Source organism: Squalius cephalus, assembly GCF_949319135.1.
Source record: "Squalius cephalus genome assembly, chromosome: 6".
NCBI lineage: Eukaryota > Metazoa > Chordata > Actinopteri > Cypriniformes > Leuciscidae > Squalius > Squalius cephalus.
In genome coordinates this window covers 3020808-3041850 of record NC_137127.1, presented here as the reverse complement: position 1 = coordinate 3041850, position 21043 = coordinate 3020808, and the positions used below count along the sequence as shown (strand labels likewise).

At 36.2% G+C, this 21043-nt stretch overlaps 2 protein-coding genes across 7 annotated transcripts in view; one reads left to right on the top strand and one right to left on the bottom strand.

The window, feature by feature from the left end:
• LOC307160075 (transcription initiation factor TFIID subunit 4) overlaps positions 1-13608 on the top strand; it is a 103089-nt gene extending 89481 nt beyond the window's left edge. For all 3 annotated transcript variants that reach the window (XM_079873898.1, XM_079873896.1, XM_079873897.1), the window contains one exon: positions 11030-13608. In XM_079873898.1, coding sequence (XP_079730024.1) covers positions 11030-11203 — 174 coding nt within the window. In that variant the 3' untranslated portion in view covers positions 11204-13608. The remainder of the gene's footprint in view (positions 1-11029) is intronic.
• Positions 13609-20501: 6893 nt separating this feature from the next.
• kctd15b (potassium channel tetramerization domain containing 15b) overlaps positions 20502-21043 on the bottom strand; it is a 27369-nt gene continuing 26827 nt past the window's right edge. For all 4 annotated transcript variants that reach the window (XM_079873940.1, XM_079873939.1, XM_079873941.1 and 1 more), the window contains one exon: positions 20502-20777. In XM_079873940.1, coding sequence (XP_079730066.1) covers positions 20619-20777 — 159 coding nt within the window. In that variant the 3' untranslated portion in view covers positions 20502-20618. The remainder of the gene's footprint in view (positions 20778-21043) is intronic.

The following is a 21043-nucleotide window of genomic DNA, read 5'->3' as shown; positions in this document are numbered from 1 at the left end:
ACCATGAGAGTAATACTGTGGCTCTCTGACTTTAGTACCGTAGTATTACCTGGGCTTATTTTATGCAATTTTTCCCTCCTCTAATTCATTTTAAATGGTCCTGAATTATGATTTTTTTTTAAGTATTCATATATAGTCTCTCAATTAATACAAGCTCATAAAAGCTGCGTTAATTATACATTTATTGGTTACACTTTATTTTAAGGTGTCTTTGTATGTAGGCTAATGTGTGACAATGACACTGTAAAATAAAGTGTTATCCATTTGTTTTATTTTTGTATTGAATAAAAACACACTTTTTCACACACACACACACACACACACACACACACACACACACACACACACACACACACACACACTATATATATATATATTTATTTATTATTTTTTTTCCCCTATGATCAGATATTTTTACCATGGTACCACCACAGTACTATTTTCCAAGCTGGTGAAGGACCCCAATTAGCATTTTCATCGTTGTCCGCATTCACTATTTTATGAGCCTCACCAGAGACCAAAACAATAAAATACATATACTTAAACTATTTTTAAAAACAGTATTTATCAGAGTACCATGGTATTACTGTGCTATTTTAATTAGTTTTCCTTCCATTAATTAATTTGTCACCTTTCAAAATAAACTAAGTATAAATTTAAGTATAAATATATAATCTTTAAGTTAAAGAGGCTCTATGTAGAATTGAGAAACCCTTGTTATTAGCGACACCGGTGGCCGTTCAGTGAACTGCAGCATTAGAGACTGAACGTGATTCAAGACCCTGATATACTCACACTGAAGTTCTTTTTGCTCTTTGCTTAGAAGTAAAAAGACATTTTAAATACCTTTGCAGTGATATACTGTTAACGAACATCTCGACACCGTTCACGCTGCTGAGAGACGGCTAGATGAATATGTGAATATGTGCTGCTCTTTCCTCTCAAAAACACAATAAACAGAACACAAATGAACGAGCAGAAGTTCAGAAAGCATCTGATCATAGAGATGTGTGAGATTCACCGTTGACAGATGAGCTCATTAAAATGACACTGATAGTTTGATTGTAAAGTACCGGTATATTTGAGACCATAGACTATAGATCCGGCGATGTGAGACTATAGTTTGAATTAATCCCTTTTCTTTTCATTACAGTACAGAATGTCTCTTTCTGCATTATCCTGAACATTGTATAAGCATTTGTATCATGTGTCATTGAACAGATGCACATAAACGTCATTTCCTTTTGATTTTCCCAGCAAAAACATCCCGAGTCGTTCACAAAAAACATCAGACTACAAGCTTTCATAGACAACCTTGGAAGTCGGGGAAGGTCTCGTTGTTTAACGTTTCAACACAATCTTGGCAATAAAAAAGCCATTAATACATGAAAATTCTTACATAAAGACCCTTTAATATGAGATCATAAAAGCTGCATGCTTAATTACATTTATTTTAATAATAATTATATTTTTATTTAATAAAAAATGGTGCTAAAATCACACACACACTCACACGCACACACATTCTCACACACACACACACACACACACACATGCCATAGCACTATTTTCTAGGCAATTGAAGGACCCCAATTAGAATTTTCATAGTTTACCGCATTCACTATTGTATGAGTTTCACCAAAGCAAGCTGAATATTATAAAGGTGTGTGTTTGAACAGCTCTCTCAAGCTTCTCTGACCCTTTGATTAGCAAAAAGCCGAAAAACAAAGCCGTCTTCATCCTTTTCTCCTGCCTTTGTTACTCTTGGCTGCCGTGGCGCGGTTCAAAGCGAGGGCTCCACGTATAATCCGCGCAATATACATCTGTGAATTATTATTGTAATTCTTTATACGTTTATTGGAGCTGAATAAACTCCACATCAAATACATCACTCGGGCGATGTCGAAAACGCCTCGGGCTAATCACTCAACATCTGCTAACTCTTTCAAAATGTCCTCATCGGCCTTTTCTCCTGGCAAAGGAGGAGGAGAGGAAAAGTGAGGGAGTTTCTGGTCTTAATTAATGGCCGTTGCCGGTGTGTGTATCGAGACGGTTCGGGCCCCGCGGCGAGGCTGGTGGGTCGCTCTAACGCTACATGGAGGTAGACATGTGGGAAAGCTTTGGCTCTTGGCTCGGCCTCAGTCGCTCTCTCACACACACTCCTGATGACAGTGAGAACGGGAGAGTGCTGAAGTCCTAATGGAAAAGCACAAGTCGTCCTGTCTGAAGTCATTCTTAAGCCCTGAATGACGGTGAACAGTGCTTGTGTTTGTCTGGTTTATCTCACTCACCAAAGTTCCTCAAGATTATGCACTTTTTGGTTGAGTACATGCCTAGGTCACCTTTTCACCCCAAAATGAGACATATTTTGCATAAAAAAAGAATAATTTTCACTAGGGGTGCAACAATATATCGTAATACAAAAATACAACAATATGTATTACAGATAGTGACAGTATGTATTGTGTATAATTCACCCAAAATAAAAATTACTGTGTGATTAAAAATTCCAAGTTTTTATAGATTTAGTGTCAGTACTACATTAAACTGCAATATATAATGTTGAATATAATGTATAATAATGCAATGGGGGAATATTTGTGTGTCCTGATAATGCCAAATGTCTGTTACCAGTAAAAAAGGCCTACATTATTTTAAATATATCTAGTCAGTGAAAGAGTGCAAACATATTCATCTAAAATAATTGTGTATTTTCAGCTTCAGAATCATGAATATTGTTATTCTGGTGTCTCTATTGTCCTGTGCATTGGGTTATTAACACCAAGTCCAAGACTATTCATTTAAACACACAATGTAATGCCAAATTTAGCATTTTAATCAACAGGACATTTTGTTTACCTTTTACCATATGTCTTGGAGTATCGCAATAATATCGTATCATGAGTTCAATATCGTGATATGTATCGAATCATGACATGAGAGTATCGTTACACCCCTAATTTTCACACATAAATTGGCATCTTGACCCAAAAATGTATGCACCTCTTGATGGAAGTAACATCACAACATAAGAGGTCTTGTATATATACGGCGCTTCCATCTGCGTTTCTCTATCGCTTCATATTTAGCTGCCTTCTCTAGGTGTTTGCTGAGATAGCAGTATTGGTAGTGTGTGTGTGTGTGTGTGTGTGTGTGTGTGTGTGTGTGTGTGTGTGTGTGTGTGTGTGTGTGTGTGTGTGTGTGTTTGGCAAAGTGGACCATTAACCTGTAGCCCTGAGGTGAAACCGCAGCCAAGTCCAATATTGGCTCCAGCATCAAGGGCTCCTGCTTCCCGCCACTCAGAAACACTCAGAAAGATGCTGATCAGCAGAAACTCAAAGATGGACTCGATGCAAATTCAACCTTCAGCCTTCAGAGAGTTTGAGACGGCATGGGCGCAAAACATACATTATTAACCTACAGTAAATGTAGCGTGGAGCTAATCTGGCCCTGTTCGGTCTGTGAGTGCTTTACAAATAAATGTACCAACCTGTCATCGGCTGGGTTTGATCTCGGGTCTAGAATCGATATTCTCTGTAAACTGTAGGGGAAAATGGAAACATAAATGGTTCACAATCAGAACTGAGAACTGAGACTGCCGAATGTTTGTCGTTCGATGTTCAACAGGAGGTCAGAAGGTCAAGAGTTCACAGACAGCAGACAGACGATCACAACAGGCAAAACCATAAACTCTCCAGAGCTTTTAATTGACTTGATTAAATGTTTTTGGATTATTATAAGATGTCATATGAGTTCCTTTCAATATTTAAAATGAAATATATATATTATGAGGTTTAGGGATTTCAGTTATTTGTTTAGAAATATATCCTCAAGATGTAATTCAGTTGTTATAAGATGTCATACAGAGGCTCTCAACAGACTGATATCAAATCATTAATCTATCCATTAATCTATTCATCCATCCATCTATTCTTCCATTTTCCATCCATCTATTCATCCATCCATCTATCATCCATCCAACTATCATCCATCCATCTATCATCCATCCAACTATCATCCATCCAACTCATCCATCCAACTATCATCCATCCATCTATTCATCCATCCAACTATCATCCATCCATCTATTCATCCATCCAACTATCATCCATCCATCTATTCATCCATCCAACTATCATCCATCCAACTATCATCCATCCATCTATCATCCATCCATCTATTCATCCATCCAACTATCATCCATCCAACTATCATCCATCCAACTATCATCCATCCATCTATTCATCCATCCAACTATCATCCATCCAACTCATCCATCCAACTATCATCCATCCAACTATCATCCATCCAACTCATCCATCCAACTATCATCCATCAATCTATCATCCATCCAACTATCATCCATCCATCTATTCATCCATCCAACTATCATCCATCCAACTATCATCCATCCATCTATCATCCATCCAACTATCATCCATCCAACTCATCCATCCAACTATCATCCATCCAACTATCATCCATCCAACTCATCCATCCAACTATCATCCATCCATCTATCATCCATCCAACTATCATCCATCCAACTATCATCCATCCATCTATTCATCCATCCAACTATCATCCATCTAACTCATCCATCCAACTATCATCCATCCATCTATCATCCATCCAACTATCATCCATCCATCTATTCATCCATCCAACTATCATCCATCCAACTATCATCCATCCATCTATTCATCCATCCATCTATCATCCATCCAACTATCATCCATCCATCTATCATCCATCCATCTATCCATCCAACTATTTATTAATCCATCCATCTTATTTATTTTGTTTTATTATTTATGAGATATAAGTCCTCAAGATATATTAGAGTTGGTATAAGATGCAATTTGTGTCTCTCAACAGAATTAATTTAATCTACATTTAATTAAACCTAATAATGTTTTACATTTTACTTTATTCATCAGATTTAGGGATGCCATTTATTTGTTTAGAAATTAATCCTCGAGATGTATTCGAGTTATAAGACATCATATTTGAGTCTTTATTATTTTATTTGATACATTTTTCTTTAATGTTATGTTATGAATCATGTAATTTTACAATTTTTTTTTTTTTTTTTTGTGAAACAAATGGACACATTTGGTTTTTAATAAGATTTTAATGCCATACTGTGAAACTGAATGTCAAAAAATCATTTGGTTCTTGATTTTTTTTAATGTAACCAGATCTTGATTCCAACATTAGATCATTATGAGCCAAAGTCACATTCAGACTGAAGCGCAGCTGAACCAGTTTCATGACTCTGATCACACACATATTGTCTAAATGAGGTCTGATTCACTCATTGCTGGTGACTGTCACCTCACATGTCCCTGTGCTCTGATGGTGTGAAGACACGTATGTGTGTGTGTGTGTGTGTGTGTGTGTGTGTTGGTGCCGCTGGCAGATTGTCATCATCAGTGTGTTGTTGAGAAGGCTGGCAGGAACGTCTTCAGGCTCGTCTCTCTCTCTCTCTGCTGCAAACACGTGCGTTCAGTCAGAAATCGTCTGAAAAGATGTATGGAGGTATCCGTGTGCTAGCTGTCGGATGGATATGTCATATGACATTACGCCCGCGAGGAGCTCGGCGCTGATAAAATGACAGATGCTGTTTTGTGCCTCACGGATTTTGCCTTCCCACAATCTTTTCTTCTCCGCTTCCTTCAGCTCCACATTGACCTTTGCCAAATTCACCACTGATTCGACAATCCTGAAAAGTTAATTATCAGAAAATTCAGAGTGTTTCGCTCCCTGGAGAAAGACTCTGAATCAGCTGAGTGTGTGTGTTTGTGTTTATGTACTGGTTAACGTGGGGTTACGAGATGCACGAATCTCCATGGAAACAGACATCAACAGGGCTGTGTTTGGGTTATTGGCGTTGGCTGTGGGATTCGTACAGTGGGAGGAAAGATGTGGAGAACTGACCTTTCTGTCTGCGTTTGGATCACTTACTCTGCCTCGGTGTGACCCTGCAGGCGCTGGAGCCAATCTGTGATCCTGAGGCCAAACGCACAGAGACGGAAGCGCATCGTGGAGAAAACACTCGTACTGCAAACTTTCAGGAGGAAACCTGCATTTCAATGACTGTAAATAATCGTGTAGAAAACACTCGTACTGCAAACTTTCAGGAGGAAACCTGCATTTCAATGACTGTAAATAATCAAGACAAGTTCAATGACTAAATAATCGTGTAGAAAACACTCATACTGTAAACTTTCAGGAGGGAAAACCTGTATTTCAATGACTGTAAATAATCGAGACAAGTTCAATTTAAGGCTGTGAAATGATTAATCGCGATTAATCGCATCCAAAGTTTGTCTTTACATAATATATGTGTGTGTTCTGTGTATAATTATTTAGTATATATATAAATACACACACATGCATGTATATATTTAAGAAATATTTGCTTAAATATACTATATATACAGTATAAATATATATATATATATATATATATATATATATATATAATTTGTATTATATATAAATATAAATATTTTATATATAAATAACAAATTTTTCTTAAATATATACATGCATGTGTGTGTATTTATATATACAAAATAATTATGCACCTTTATTTTGGATGCGATTAATCGCGATTAATCGTTTCACAGCCCTAGTTCAATTACTAAATAATCGTGTAGAAAACACTCATACTGTAAACTTTCAGGAGGGAAACCTGCATTTCAATGACTAAATAATCGAGACAAGTTCAGTTTAAGGCTGTGAAATGATTAATCGCGATTAATCGCATCCAAAGTTTGTCTTTACATAATATATGTGTGTGTTCTGTGTATAATTATTTAGTATATATATAAATACACACACATACATGTATATATTTAAGAAATATTTGCTTAAATATACTGTATATATATACAGTATAAATATATATATATATATATATATATATATATATATATATATATAATTTGTATTATATATAAATATAAATATTTTATATATAAATAACACATTTTTCTTAAATATATACATGCATGTGTGTGTATTTATATATACTAAATAATTATGCACATTTATTTTGGATGCGATTAATCGCGATTAATCGTTTCACAGCCCTAGTTCAATTACTAAATAATCGTGTAGAAAACACTCGTACTGTAAACTTTCAGGAGGGAAAACCTGCATTTCAATGCACACGCCAATCCTATAAATAAGCGTTCTGTTTGTGTGTGTCTTAATGTTCAGTAATATTATCAACTTGATTGAACTGACAAAAGTTGAACTGAATAATGGCACTATTATCTTCTGCAGAGCCGCTTTACAGCTGAAATTTTATTTGTTTCATTATTGGTGACCTTTGCAACTCTTGACATTCAGTTATTGAACTGAATTGAGCTGAAAAATTATGTTATTGTCTTCTGTAGAGTTGCTTTTCAGTTGAATTGAGATATCCGCAACATCCGCACATCGTTATTGAACTGAACTGAATCAACATTGAACTGACTTGAGTTAAATTAATTTGTTTCATAACTCACTGTTGATTCAATTCAGTTCAGTAACAGTGTTGATGTTACAGTTCATCAATTATGAAACAAATTTGAATCAGCTATTAAAGCAGAAGACAATAGTGCCATTATTCAGAACAAGTGTGTTCAGTGTTGATTCAGTTTAGTTCAATAATAGTGCAGTTTATCAAATTATGAGGCGAGTCTAATTCAGCTATAAGCAGCTCTATAGATGACAGCTGTGTTGTTATTCAGCCTAATTCAGTTCAATAACTGTGTCACTGTTTGCAGAGTTCATCAATCATGAATTTAATTTGATACTCCTGTAAAGCAGCTCTACAGAAGGCAATAGCGTCATCGACTTGAGTTGAATAAATTTGCATACTTCAACATCGACACTATTGAAGGGAATTGAATCAACATTGAACTCTGACTCGAGTTGAATAAATGCGTTTCATAACTAATGAACTTTGGAACATTCACACTGTTATTGAACTGAATTGAGCTTTACAGCTGAAAATTTAATCCATTTCATAATTGATGAATGAAATTGACAGTTACTGAACTGAATCAACATCTGAATAATCTTCTGTGGAGCTGCTTTATAGTTGAATATGGATTTCACGTCGCATGTTTTTCTTCCCTTGTCTCTTCCTCGAACTGTTTTTCTTTCTCTCAAACACATGTGAATATTCAGCACACAAACACAAACGCCAGAAGCCCGTCGGCGTGTCCAGGTAGATGGATGCGTTTGATTGGTCCAGGCTATGATTGGCATTAATTGCCATGGCAGAAGGCATGCCTGCCTTTCACATGAGGTCAACTCTGATTGGCCTGATGAGTCCAGATCTTGCTTCTGGAGGTCTTGAAGCCTGAGGGCATCCCGAGCGCTGCCTGTCCTAAATTCACCCCACCTCAGCACACTCCACCCGTCAGATCCGCTGACGGCTCGCTGGAGACGAGACACAAGCGGCCACCATGCGTTCGCTGGCGTTTGCAGGATTCCTGTTCCCGTCAGATGGTTTCCATTAAGGGCTCCGTGTGATTTGTGTTTACCGAGAGCAATCAGTCTAATTGTGCGACGTCTGCTGGAGAGAAAGACTTCGTTTCCGGTCTTCGAATTTTCTCGCATCTGATCTTTTTCTGTTATTCATGAAAGATGGAGGTCTGACTCAGCTGTGTAAAAATCCGTTTGTTTATTTGACTTCTCCTTCAGTTTATGCTTGAAAGCAGCAGATGAACAGGAAGTCTAGTGAGAATGGGCGAAGGATAAACCCATTCGAGGCAAATCTCAGTGTAATCCACTGGTATTCAAGTTTAAGAAAAGATATTTTTTGATCATAATAACATCAGAAATGCTGAATTTTATTTAGGTTTTATCCCGAATGACTTCATTACATCAACTGTAAATAGAAAAGTGTCAGTGATCATGTGACTCTTTCTTGTGTGAAATCGTGCTGGAGATTATGATCATCAGGTTTTGGAGAAAAACATTTATTTCATAATGTGATTTTACCCCCCACTTTCAATTCTTTTATTTCAATAAAAGTTTTGTTTTTTGGGGATTTTTTGGAATTAAAGAACAAGAGGATAAACAGTGCAGATTTATTTTTATCATATTTACCAGGGGTGCGAATAATTCTGACCACAACTGTATATGTGTGTGTATATATATATATATATATGAAATTATCATGCACTACAATATTTTATCTGGTACGGCTAGGGCTGCAACGATATTGAAAAACTATATTTCGTATAGATCTGCGATATATTGCGATATGAAAACAATTTCACCAGGTGACTTGAATGGCTCTATTTGGAAATAATTAATAATTCTAGGATGATTGGGATGATTTTGGTAGTGAATCTGCAAAATAATAAAGATATTACAAGCATATATAAATAAGATAGAACAAAGATACAAATTAAAATAAACAGTGCTTTATGTTTTTCAGGTAATTCTAACAGTATTCAGGTACAGAAATTCAATAATCAAATGTAAAATAACACTGCATAGTCTGAATATATGGAATATTATTCATCTTTTTTAAAGCTTCAAAAGGGATTTTCTCTTTGTATTTTGTTGTTTGATTAACATTAATGACACAGCAGGTTTATTAGGCTGCTGTCACTTTAAGACCGAATGCACTGATCCAATATAATGATGCGCATCCGGTTTTTTTTCTCAGTTCTTTACGTTCACATAAGACATAAGTGAGAATACTCTACGAGACGGGCATTTTTACATAGTTTTTTCGAGTCTGTATAAGCGTCTTCTTGCGCTCAAATGATTTAAAATCGCTTGAATGTTTAAACCAACAGGATCAAAAACATGTGCAAATGATAAACTTTCCCTCTATGATGATTAAACTTAGCAATTAATCTAAGATTCACGTGCGTTTCGAACCGTGTTGCCTGATATGTATGGATCAAGCTTTTATCAATATGGACTGTTTCAAAGCAGCTTTACAGTGATAATAGGAAATTACAGTAACAGAGATTGTTTTGGCTTTATAACAGCTCTAGAATAAAGTTATTGTCCAGATAAAGTTAGTTTTAGATTGATTCACTTCCATTGCAAAGGTCATTAGTTATTAAAGTAGGGGCCGCTAACACAACACCGCTTTAGATGAAAACAGGAAACGTTTAATGTGTTCTGGCCGTTCATTTGCACGACAACAGTGTCTGGTGTTCGAGAATGCAAACTTTGAAATACGTTCCAAGGTGCAAGTTGTGAAAATGTTATCATCTCCGTCCGTGTAAACTTCAAAAACGTGAATCTGTGAAAATGGTGACAGCGTGGATATCACGTGTTTAGTCTATAGATGCGCGTTTGAATATATGTGATCCTGGATCACGTCACCAGTCTCGAGCCGCACGGGTATATTTATGTCAATAGCCAACAATACATTGTATGGGTCAAAATTATCGATTTTTCTTTTATGCCAAAAATCATTAGAATATTAAGTAAAGATCATGTTCCATGAAGATATTTAGTAAATTTCCTACCGTAAAGATATAAAACATTTATTTCTGTGAGTGAATCCAGCACAATCGCCAACATAAATGCACAACTTTAAAGGAGATTTTCTCAATGTTTCGATTTTTTTGCACCCTCAGATTCCAGATTTACAATAGTTGTATCTCGGCCAAATATTGTCCTATCCTAACAAACCATACATCAATGGAAAGCTTATTTAATCAGCTTTCAGATGATGTATAAATCTCAATTTCAAAAAATTGACCCATGTGACGGGTTTTGTGGTCCAGGGTCTTATATGTGTGCAGGCGCATAGTCTTTCTATACAAATTGACATCGCCAAATCACTTGCCTACATAATACAGACTTTTTAGTTGTTTCCATGCAAACTGGAATCATTTTGATAACGTTTTAACTACAACTACAATCCCTGTACTTGACTGCGATGTTGATGTTGACTATTCAAGCGCAGTGTCAAACGTTACTGGAATCTGTCGTGAGTTGAGTCTTCCAATCCGTATGGTTTAATATGAGATCTGTGTTTTGTTCTCCTCAGGTGTCGGGGAGTTCGGCAGGTTCTCCGGCCGGATCGTCGGCCTCCTCCGGCTCATCGCGACAGTATTCCCGACAGAGAATAACACGTGTCAATCTCAGGGACTTCATCTTCTACATGGAGCAGGAGCGAGAGACCAGCAGATCTCTCCTTCTGTATCGAGCTCTCCTGAAGTAGTGTACACTAACTGAACTCTGCACACTACCGAGGGATCACCCGACCAACACTTCCTTCAGCCCTGCGACGTGCCTTCAGCCCCATCAGTGTGTGTGACCTCGTGATCTCAGCGTTGCTTTTCAGACAAAAAGGTTTGGGAAAAAAAGAGAAACGACTAAGATGTACTTCACGTTTCCTGTTTTCTCCTCAACTTTATTAGGTAAATTGTATTTATGATAGTGAATTTTAAGGCTTGTGTCTCTGGCTTTGAGCCGAGGAGCGTTTGTTTGTTGTTTGTTTGTTTGTTTGTTTGTTTGTTTGTTTGGTTGGTTTTTGTGTATGAGTGCATCTGACACTGCAAATATCATCACTTTCTTTATCAGTATTTTAATTTTGTTTTTTCCAGAAATAAAAATATTCTAAAAAACAAAAGTTTAGGCGAAACACAAAAAAGAATTTCATTTTTCTCAAATATCCCCTATTAGAAATTTTTAACAAGTTGTTAAAGACAACAATAAAAATGGAAGCTCGTCTTTTCTTCCCTATTGTGAGGAACAAATGTGGGCGGGGCTTGATTTTGTCTGTTGGAAATTGATTGGATGGTTGTGGTTTGCTATTGGTGGATCTGATGTGAGTGACAGGTTGCCCCGCCCACATCATCAGAGAAGAGAAGAGATGCTGCTAATTTTAATTCAAGAATGCACATGATTTTAAAACAATTATGATGTGAACGGATAAGTAATTTATAATAAATACTGCATTATTCCATAATAAAATAAGATATTGACATTTAATTTGGTTATGCTTAGAACATCGTAATATTTCATGCATTTTTGCACATTTTTGAGTGTAAAACAAGAGGTAAATCCTGATGAAGTTGAAGTGTTTTTGCAGTGCCGATGTCATTCTGCTGTATATTCAACACGGAGCGCTTACAGTGAACGATCTTTGAGACGAAACGCCTTGAAGTGATCCATGTACTTTTCTGGAAAAGAAATTGTGTTCTCTAAACCTTATGCAGACTTTCCCAAACATCATCATCATCATCATCAGTGTACAACCACATGGAAAACAGTTATCTACTTAGTATTTTTGTCTTGTTTTCCATTCAAACATCTAAAAAAATCTCAAATCAAGATACATTTACTTGAAGGAAAATGATTATTTTTTGTCTGAAAACAACACTAATATCTTCTCAAAATGAAGTGAGTTTATGCCTAAAACAAGACCTAATATTTGCCAGTGGTGTCAGAGAAATAATCTTGTTTTCCCTTTGAATTAAGCTCATTTTTCAGACCTTATTGGCAGATATTTCAAGCACAAACTCACTTCATTTTAAAACATTTTTCAGTAAACAAAACTTAATATCGTCAGTCATTTTCTCCTGATGTAAGAATGTTTGGATATTTGTGCTGGAAAACAAGATAAAAATACAGAGGAAGAAGTTTTTTCGCAGCACAATCACAGTATTAAACCCCCCGTAAAAAGCAGAATTTATCGACTAAAACTCTATTTGGAAAACTTTTATCGGCGAGACTTTAATGTAAATAGACTTTTTGATGAATATTGTTTTTAAAAGCATGTATAAATGACTTTTCAGCCACAAAACTAACACTTCAAACTCAAGTCTGTATTGAGGAATGAAAGGTTCCTCCTGAATCCCGATCATGAAGCTTCTGTGTGTCGATGTGATCTGTGTAAGTTTAATGTGTGTCCGTGAGGAGCAGGAATCCCGAATCAGGCCAGCCGAGAGCCGAGCGATAGCAATACCAACACGCAAACACACGTTTGACTTCTGTTCTGAAGCGTTTCTCATCTCGTAAATCATCTCGTCTTAAAGCGCCACTACATTATGAAGACAAACACTTTCCTTTGGACTGACGTGCGCTGATGAATCCACTACAATAAGACCACGAGCATGCATTATGAAAGTATTAGCGCTTCATTTGATTTCATGTTTTCATTTTTGTCGTGTAAAACTGGATTTCACTGCCGATTCTTCCTGTTTATGTTAGTGATGTTTAATATCACTCTGCATTTTCACTGCAAAAAAATCATTTTCTCACTCAGTATTTTCTTGTCTTGTTTTCCAGTACAATATCTAAACATTCTGACATCAAGATACATTTGCTTGAGAAGCAAAATTACTGAAAATATTATGTTTTATTTTCTGAAAGCATTTTTTTAAAATCATTTTCACAAAAGTTTCACGGCCCCCAGAATATGTTGATTTATGAATATCTGATGTGCAATATATCAAAAGAAAGAACAAAAAGCTTTTAAAGAAAGAACCCGTTTTAATTTAAAGGAAAAAAACAACAACAACATTTAATTCTAGCTTCATGCCTTCTTTTTTATCAACACTTAAATGTAAGTTTCATAAAAAAGCTACCAGACCATTCTCAGTAGTAACTGAGTTATGGTCTGGCAAAGCTTCATTAAAGGGATAGTTCACTTTGAAATAAAATTTTGGTATGTTTTAGCTTACCTCAAGGGCATCCAAGATGTAGGTGTCTTTGTTTCCGCAGTAGTTTCAATTTTGATATTTTTAGGTCAAACCGTTCTTGTCTGTCAGTCATTTAATGCAGGTCTGTGGTCACTGTCTCAAAGAGCATGCACAGAGTCCAAATTAAAACAATTCCCCATCGTAAGTACACATTGATGGCCTAAGCCACGAAACGAGCGGTTTGTGTGAGAAAACGAACAGTATTTATATCGTTTTTACCTCTTATACACAGCCACGTCCAAGTGATCTGAGGGCGCGCGCGCATCCTGGTGTGTGACGTGTGCGCGCATTCTGGCTTAGGCTGCGCAAGCGCTGGAAAGTGTACAAGAGGTAAAAACAATATAAATACTGTTTGTTTTCTCACCCAAACCGCTCGTTTCGTGTCTTAGGCCATCAATGTGTACTTATGATGGGGAATTGTTTAATTTGGACTTCTCTGTGCATGCTCTTTGAGACGGTGACCACAGACCTGCATTATAGGACTGACAGACAAGAACGGTTTGACCTAAAAATCTAAAAATTGAAACTACTGCGGAAAACAAAGACACCTACATCTTGGATGCCTTTGAGGTAAGCTAAAACATACCAAAATTTAATTTCAAAGTGAACTATCCCTTTAATAACTCATTTCCAAAGGGGCGTCACCAACGGACGTCGCTCAAATGCCTCTGGACGCAATTGGATAGACCTAAAACCAATCAGAGCGTTCGTCACCGTGTAAAGCCCGCCTCAACGTTTCTGATTTGGACGGATTAGAAATGGGCTTGAATGGGCTCTTTGCCAGACTACTTGCAGAGCAAATCTAAATTTGCCGGAAGTTTGTCTGGGTTTTCCCAGGCTATAAAAAAGCAACATTTTGAACAAAAGTTGTATCTGTTAATATTATTTTATGGGCATGACATAAACTAACAATTAACAGTTGTTTTATCATCTAACATTAAAGGAGAACTCCGGTCAATTTTAACATTGAGCTCATTTTTTTGTAAATTTGGAGTGCTGTCAGTACAGAGAACAACGACAAAAATCGGTGTTGCCTACACCGTGTTATCCTCTTTTTAAAATTTGCACCCTGTTGACTTCAATGGGGCAAGTTTTAAACCTCCTTTAGGCTCTTAACATCCTTGATGTGTCATTACAAGTGCCCAGGTCATGTGAGTGATTCCTTCAGAGTGAACATGAGTGAATCTGACTGCAGTAGATGTGAAAGATATGGATAAAAATGATATTAATTCAGCCAGCGCACATACCTGTATTTACTTCCTGTTTTCGGTCGAAGTCCAAAGTAGTCGATTGTCGAGTTCACGCGCATAGGTTTAGATTCACCGTGTTCACTCTAAAGGAATCACTCACATGGCTGGGCACTTGTAATGACACATCAAGGATGTTAAGAGGCTAAAAGCAGGTTTAAAACTTGCCCCATTGAAGTCAACAGGGTGCAAATTTTAAAAAGAGGATAACACGGTGTAGGCAACACCGATTTTTGTCGTTGTTCTCTGTACTGACAGCACTCCAAATTTACAAAAAAATGAGCTCAATGTTAAAATTGACCGGAGTTGTCCTTTAACAAAGATTAATAAATACTGCGACAAATGTATCGCTCATGTTAGTTAATGCATTGAATAACATTTACTAATGGGACGTTAACTTTTTTTTTGTTCATGTCGATACATTTTTCAGAAAATAAAACTTAATATCTTAAGCCATTTTGCTTTTAAAAAGTAAGTGCATCTTGAATCTCGTGCATGTTTAGATATTTGCACTGGAAACCGAGACAGAAATGCAGAGGAACAATATCTTTTATTTATTTTTTGCAGTGTATTTTCCTTCAAATCAGTGTGCCTGATTATTCCAGATAGATATTTTCAGTTATTGATGTCAGTCAGATATTATGATGAAGAACACGAGTCCCGTCCGGGCCGTCCTGTAAGCATTAAGTTTGGTGAGGGTTCGCCGTACATGATGTCAGGAGAGGTCAAGCTCTGTGACCTTTCTTCATTCTGGACCCTCTCGCTCTTCTATGCATCATGAATCCTGTTAAAGTGTGTGTGTCTGAAACTGTGTTTTAGTTTCATTGGTTTTGATGTCTTCAGTGTTTCCAACGTCCAGCCGAAAACTTCGTTTTCTACCTATTTATATTTTATCATTCGCAATACAGTTCATTCCCTGACAGTCCGATGTGAAACAAGCACAAATGTATTTGTTGGGTCGTTTAAAGCGACTTAATCTTATTAATCTTCTGATTTCTGATTTCTGCTGGAGGCTCTTTCTATGACTTACGCTTTGTAGCCAAAATATTATTAGATCTCTCTTCATATTGTATTATGTGCACAGCTGGAATTTAATGTTTTGATCTATGGATGATTTGTATATATTGTTTACAAGACCTTGTGTTTATTAGAACTATCTTATTTTTGGTAAATTCTGTACATATCCTGAAATATTTCTGTTTGTGTGAACATACTTCTGTATTTGTACCTATTTTGTAAAGGAATAAATAAGCTGTTTACTAAACTTAAAAATGTTGTTTACATGTGTGTGGATCACCGTTTCATAACTTTTATGATATATATATATATATATGTATATTTCTGACGCCATCAGCAGGTATTTAGATTTTTCTGAAAATATGACTTAATATCTTCACTTTGCTTCTCCAGTAAATGTATCTTGATTCAAGAATGTTTCGATATTTTTACTGGAAAACAAGACAAAAATACTGAGGAAGAAAATATTTTTTTGCAGTGTATTTTCCTGTTTGTATGACAGATAGCTATTTTAAGTTATTGATGTCAGTCAGATATATATTTCATAACTTTTTATGAAATAAATGCTGTATATTTATTCATTTTTTGATGTTGAAATTTTAGAATTTTTTATTACATGTATAATTGTGTTTCTAAATATGATTTTAAAACACTTTATGATATATGAATTTATCTAAATTGTATTTATTTAAAAAAAAAGAAAATGTGTTTATAATTTGCATACAGTAGTGGCCAAAAATGATGTCTGGGGGGGATTTTTGTTTTTAATGACCCTACAAATTTGAATAAATGATCAAAAATATGTGAAAAATATTTTAGATATTTTAAATAAGATGGAAGAACAAAACACTTAACTTGGTTAAGATGTTTGTCTGACAAAATTATTTGGCCAAAAAAAAGGCAAACTACAGCTACAGGTTTTATTTTGAAAACAATGCATAGAAAAAAAGTTCACATGAAAAAGCAAACATTAATTGACATCTTCACCCTTTATTTAAATATTATTTAAAAAATAGTTTTTAAGATTTAGTAAGCATATTGTGTTTTTGTACTTGGAGTCAATAGTTTTATCTGTGATAATAATGCAATGAAACATGCAGAATTGTGTGTCATAGAAAGAAAGTATGAACACATGCAAAAACAAGAGATAACCAACAAAATATTAATAACTGTGTATGTTGTATTCAGTGCATGTTTTTTCCTGTCAGCTTGTTTTTCTATGCTTTTTTTTTTTTTTTTTTTTTTGCATGCAAAATAAAACCTCAAGATGTAGTTTGTCTTTTTTGCCAAATAATTTTATCAGATAAACATCTTAACCAAGTTTAGTGTTTAGTTTTTTCTTCATAATTAAAATACAAAATATTTAAAATATATAAAAAATATTTTCTTCATATTTTGACGGCTGACAACTCCAGATCAGGAAATAATCATGTCTATCAGTCATTTATCAATATTAGTGGCTGATTTATAGAAGTGGATGAAAAGCACAAACAACTGTCAGGTGAATAGTACGCCTTTTTTATTATAGCAAATATGCAAGTAAATAAAAAAGAAGACACTGTAAATAAACACATGCCCTTTAATACCACAGTCTAATTATTAATACATTAAATAATGACAATTTTTCACCTTGGTAGACGTTTTGAAATGTTGAGGATTTTCTTTTGTCATTTGTATGTACATATCATATTGCTTTGCTCATGTTTAATCCATCAGTCTTCTCGTATTAAAGCGGTGTCAGTATGGGGTTTTTTAACATTGGGTCTGTTTACAAAGAGAAACTGTTTCAATATTCAAAGAACTGTACATAGTACCAGCGTTTAGGCCTGATGAAGTGTTTCACCCGTGTCCTGAATGCGTTACGACAACATGTAAAGGAATCCAACGTAAATATGCATCATCTGAAAAGCACAACTTCTGTTCAGCAAACTTTGATCATCATGTCTTGGGATCGACGACATTGTTTTATCCGCACCGGGATTCACTCTTTTAAGTCCACATGATCTGAGCGCTCTGTGTGTTTTGGGTTTGTAAATGCACTGCCCTGGGAATGCATGCTGGGATGCTCTCTCTCTCTCTCTCTCTCACACACACACACACACACACACACACACACACACACACACACACATGAAAGGGCTGGTTGGTCATTCCCTTTGTGACAGAGCTGGACCAGATCTGGGTCAGATCTGCAGAAGTAGTGGACTCTTAATCAGACGACAGTGTTCATGAACACTTTCAGACTCCAAACCGCATCAATCTGGAGATTAAACTCGGCTTTAGACGGACAATCAGAACGAGGTGGTTTGTTTTTGATCAAGATGTTTGGGTTGAGAAGAAACAGCATGTGTGAGTCACACACACACACACACACACACACAGACTGGAGGAGTTTGTTCTTCTGTTGGTCTTTGATCAGTCCTCGACCCAGATCAGTGCTGTGATGATGAAGATGAAGATGAAGATGACCCGTGTCTACACTGGACTCACTAACGGGACCGACGGCCGTGAGCTTGAGGCCAGACTCAGCATCAGAAAAACAATCACAGCAAAAATGTATACAAAACGCCACAACTTTGTATACATGTGGTTGAATTAAAAACGACATAACCCTCCTATTGCCTTAAGAAAAGAGTCTGTTTTATGATTCTTCAAACTTTCATCATCTAAAAATCACATTTTAATTTTGAATGATATATTTCACTGTATATGCACACTGGTGTTTAAAAGTTTGGGGTCGGTCGATTATATTTATGGGTCATATATGTAGTATAGTAGTGGGCAAAAGTGATGTTTGTTTTTAATGTCCCTACAAGTTCAATGAAACCATCAAAATATGAGAAAAATATTTTTAATTATTAAGAAAAAAACAAAACATTAAACTTGGTTAAGGTGTTTATCTGATAACATTATTTGGCAAAAAAGTAAAATTACAGCTATAGGTTTTATTTTACATGCAAAAAAAGAAGCTCAGGAAAAAGCATATATTGACTAGAAACATAATCAGTTATTAATATTTTGCCAGTTCTCTCTTGTTTTTGCACTTGTTCATAATTTCTTTGTATGACAGCCTGGCCAAAAATTATGTTGGCACAATTTGGCATGTTTCCTTGCGTTATTATCACGAATAAAACAATCAACTCCAAACACAACTACACAATATACTTACTAAAAATTATTTTATATGTATATGTATATATATATATATATATATATATATATATATATATATATATATATATATATATATATATAATTAAAATAAAGGGTGAATATGTAAATTTTGCTAGGCAGGACATCACTTTTAGCCACTACTGTACATATACATATATAGACAATTACTGTATTTAATGTTTAATATGATTTTATTTTTATAGATTTCATTTAAAGTGTTTGGACAATAGAAGGGTTAAATCTATCGGTTAAAGAGCACATTACAAGCTGGCTTAAAAGAATTTGTTATATGGCAATCAATTGATTATATTTGCAAATACTATCTTTTTTCCGACAGACAGGGAATGTGTGCCTGAAGTGTTGATTTGTTAGTTAGTTTACTGTAGTTTTACTGTAGTTTACTGTAGTTTACTGTAGTTTTACTGTAGTTTTACTGTAGTTTACTGTAGTTTTACTGTAGTTTACTGTAGTTTTACTGTAGTTTACTGTAGTCCAGTGTGATGAAATTCCCAGCGTATCCGTCCTTGACTCGCGCGGTTCCGCATCCGACAACATTTTGACGTCAAAAACAGAAAACGGACAACTTCAAACAATCGGAAAACCTGATAAACTGGGCTAATGAATAACGATTATTCATTCACAAAGATGATTTAAAAATTAATGCACCATAGATAGTTACCCTCATTCTGTCAGCACTCGAGTCTATTTCCACTGAATCTTTAAACACACGGGCGTCTGAGACGCATTTAAGTGCAAACGTATGTGATGATGAACGCTATGGATTTCCTCTAGACACAATCATATGTCTTCATCTTCCAATGCTTTGCCTCGGGATCCTTACATTTTCTTCGTGACACACACACACACAACTCTTTGTGTTTAGCTCAGAACTCTTTTGATTCAAGCATTAGAGAGCTTATAAAACTTTCAACTGTTTAACGATATGCTTAATGTTCTGGCTCGATGTTCTCAAAGCAGGCTTTAGAAAACTCACGTTTGCTCGCAGATCCTTCAAACAAAGAAGCCGGAACGCATTAAACCCCGGACCGCTCCGGCCCCGCAGCTCCGGGGCGTAATAGTGTTTCTGTTTCTCACACAGAACAACACTCCCATCATCCTTCATGTAACAACAGAAATAAACACAAAACTCCATCCTAGTACTGATAACCGCATACAACGGCGCTATAAGGAGTGAAAAACTTTATAAACAACAAGGTTGAAATGAAAAAATCCGTTGGGAGCGAGAAACCGACCCTCGGCCCCTGACGATAGAGTCGTTTTAATCACACGCCGGAAGAGGGGCGTGGCCTGATTCCATATGCGTGAGGACGTCCTCTGATTGGTGGTTCGGGCGGAACAGGAAGTGACGCAGATCCTGTTGAAGTTCTTTGGGTTTGTGTGTGAGTGTGTGTGAGTGTGTGTGTGTGCATTACATTCCCCGTGTGAACGCTGCGAGTCTGTGTGTGGAGGGGCCGAGGGCCTGAGTGTGTGTCTAGTCCAGCGGCTCCTGCTTTATCCTGATGGGTGTGTTCATGGACTGACTCCTCCTGTCCTCGCGACACAACACGTACTCGCTGAACTGAGACGAGTCCACTCCTCCGCCACAGGACGCAGACACACTGAAGCCCTTCTGGAAGAGACGCTCCAACACCTGCAACACAAGCACAAGCTCAAACACACACTTCTCATCACAGACCCGTTAAAACAGGAGCGCTCAAACGTTTACGGTCGGGAAGGATTTCAAGTCTCTTCTGCTTTGATCAAGAATACAGTCAAAATTGTGAGATATTATCACAATTTAAGGTTGCACTTTATTTGAATGTGTCCTCATTACAGTGTAATTGTATATTTAAGTACTGAGTGATAGTAATTAACTACTTACTATAGGGTTAGGGTAGGATTAGGGTTTGGTTTTGG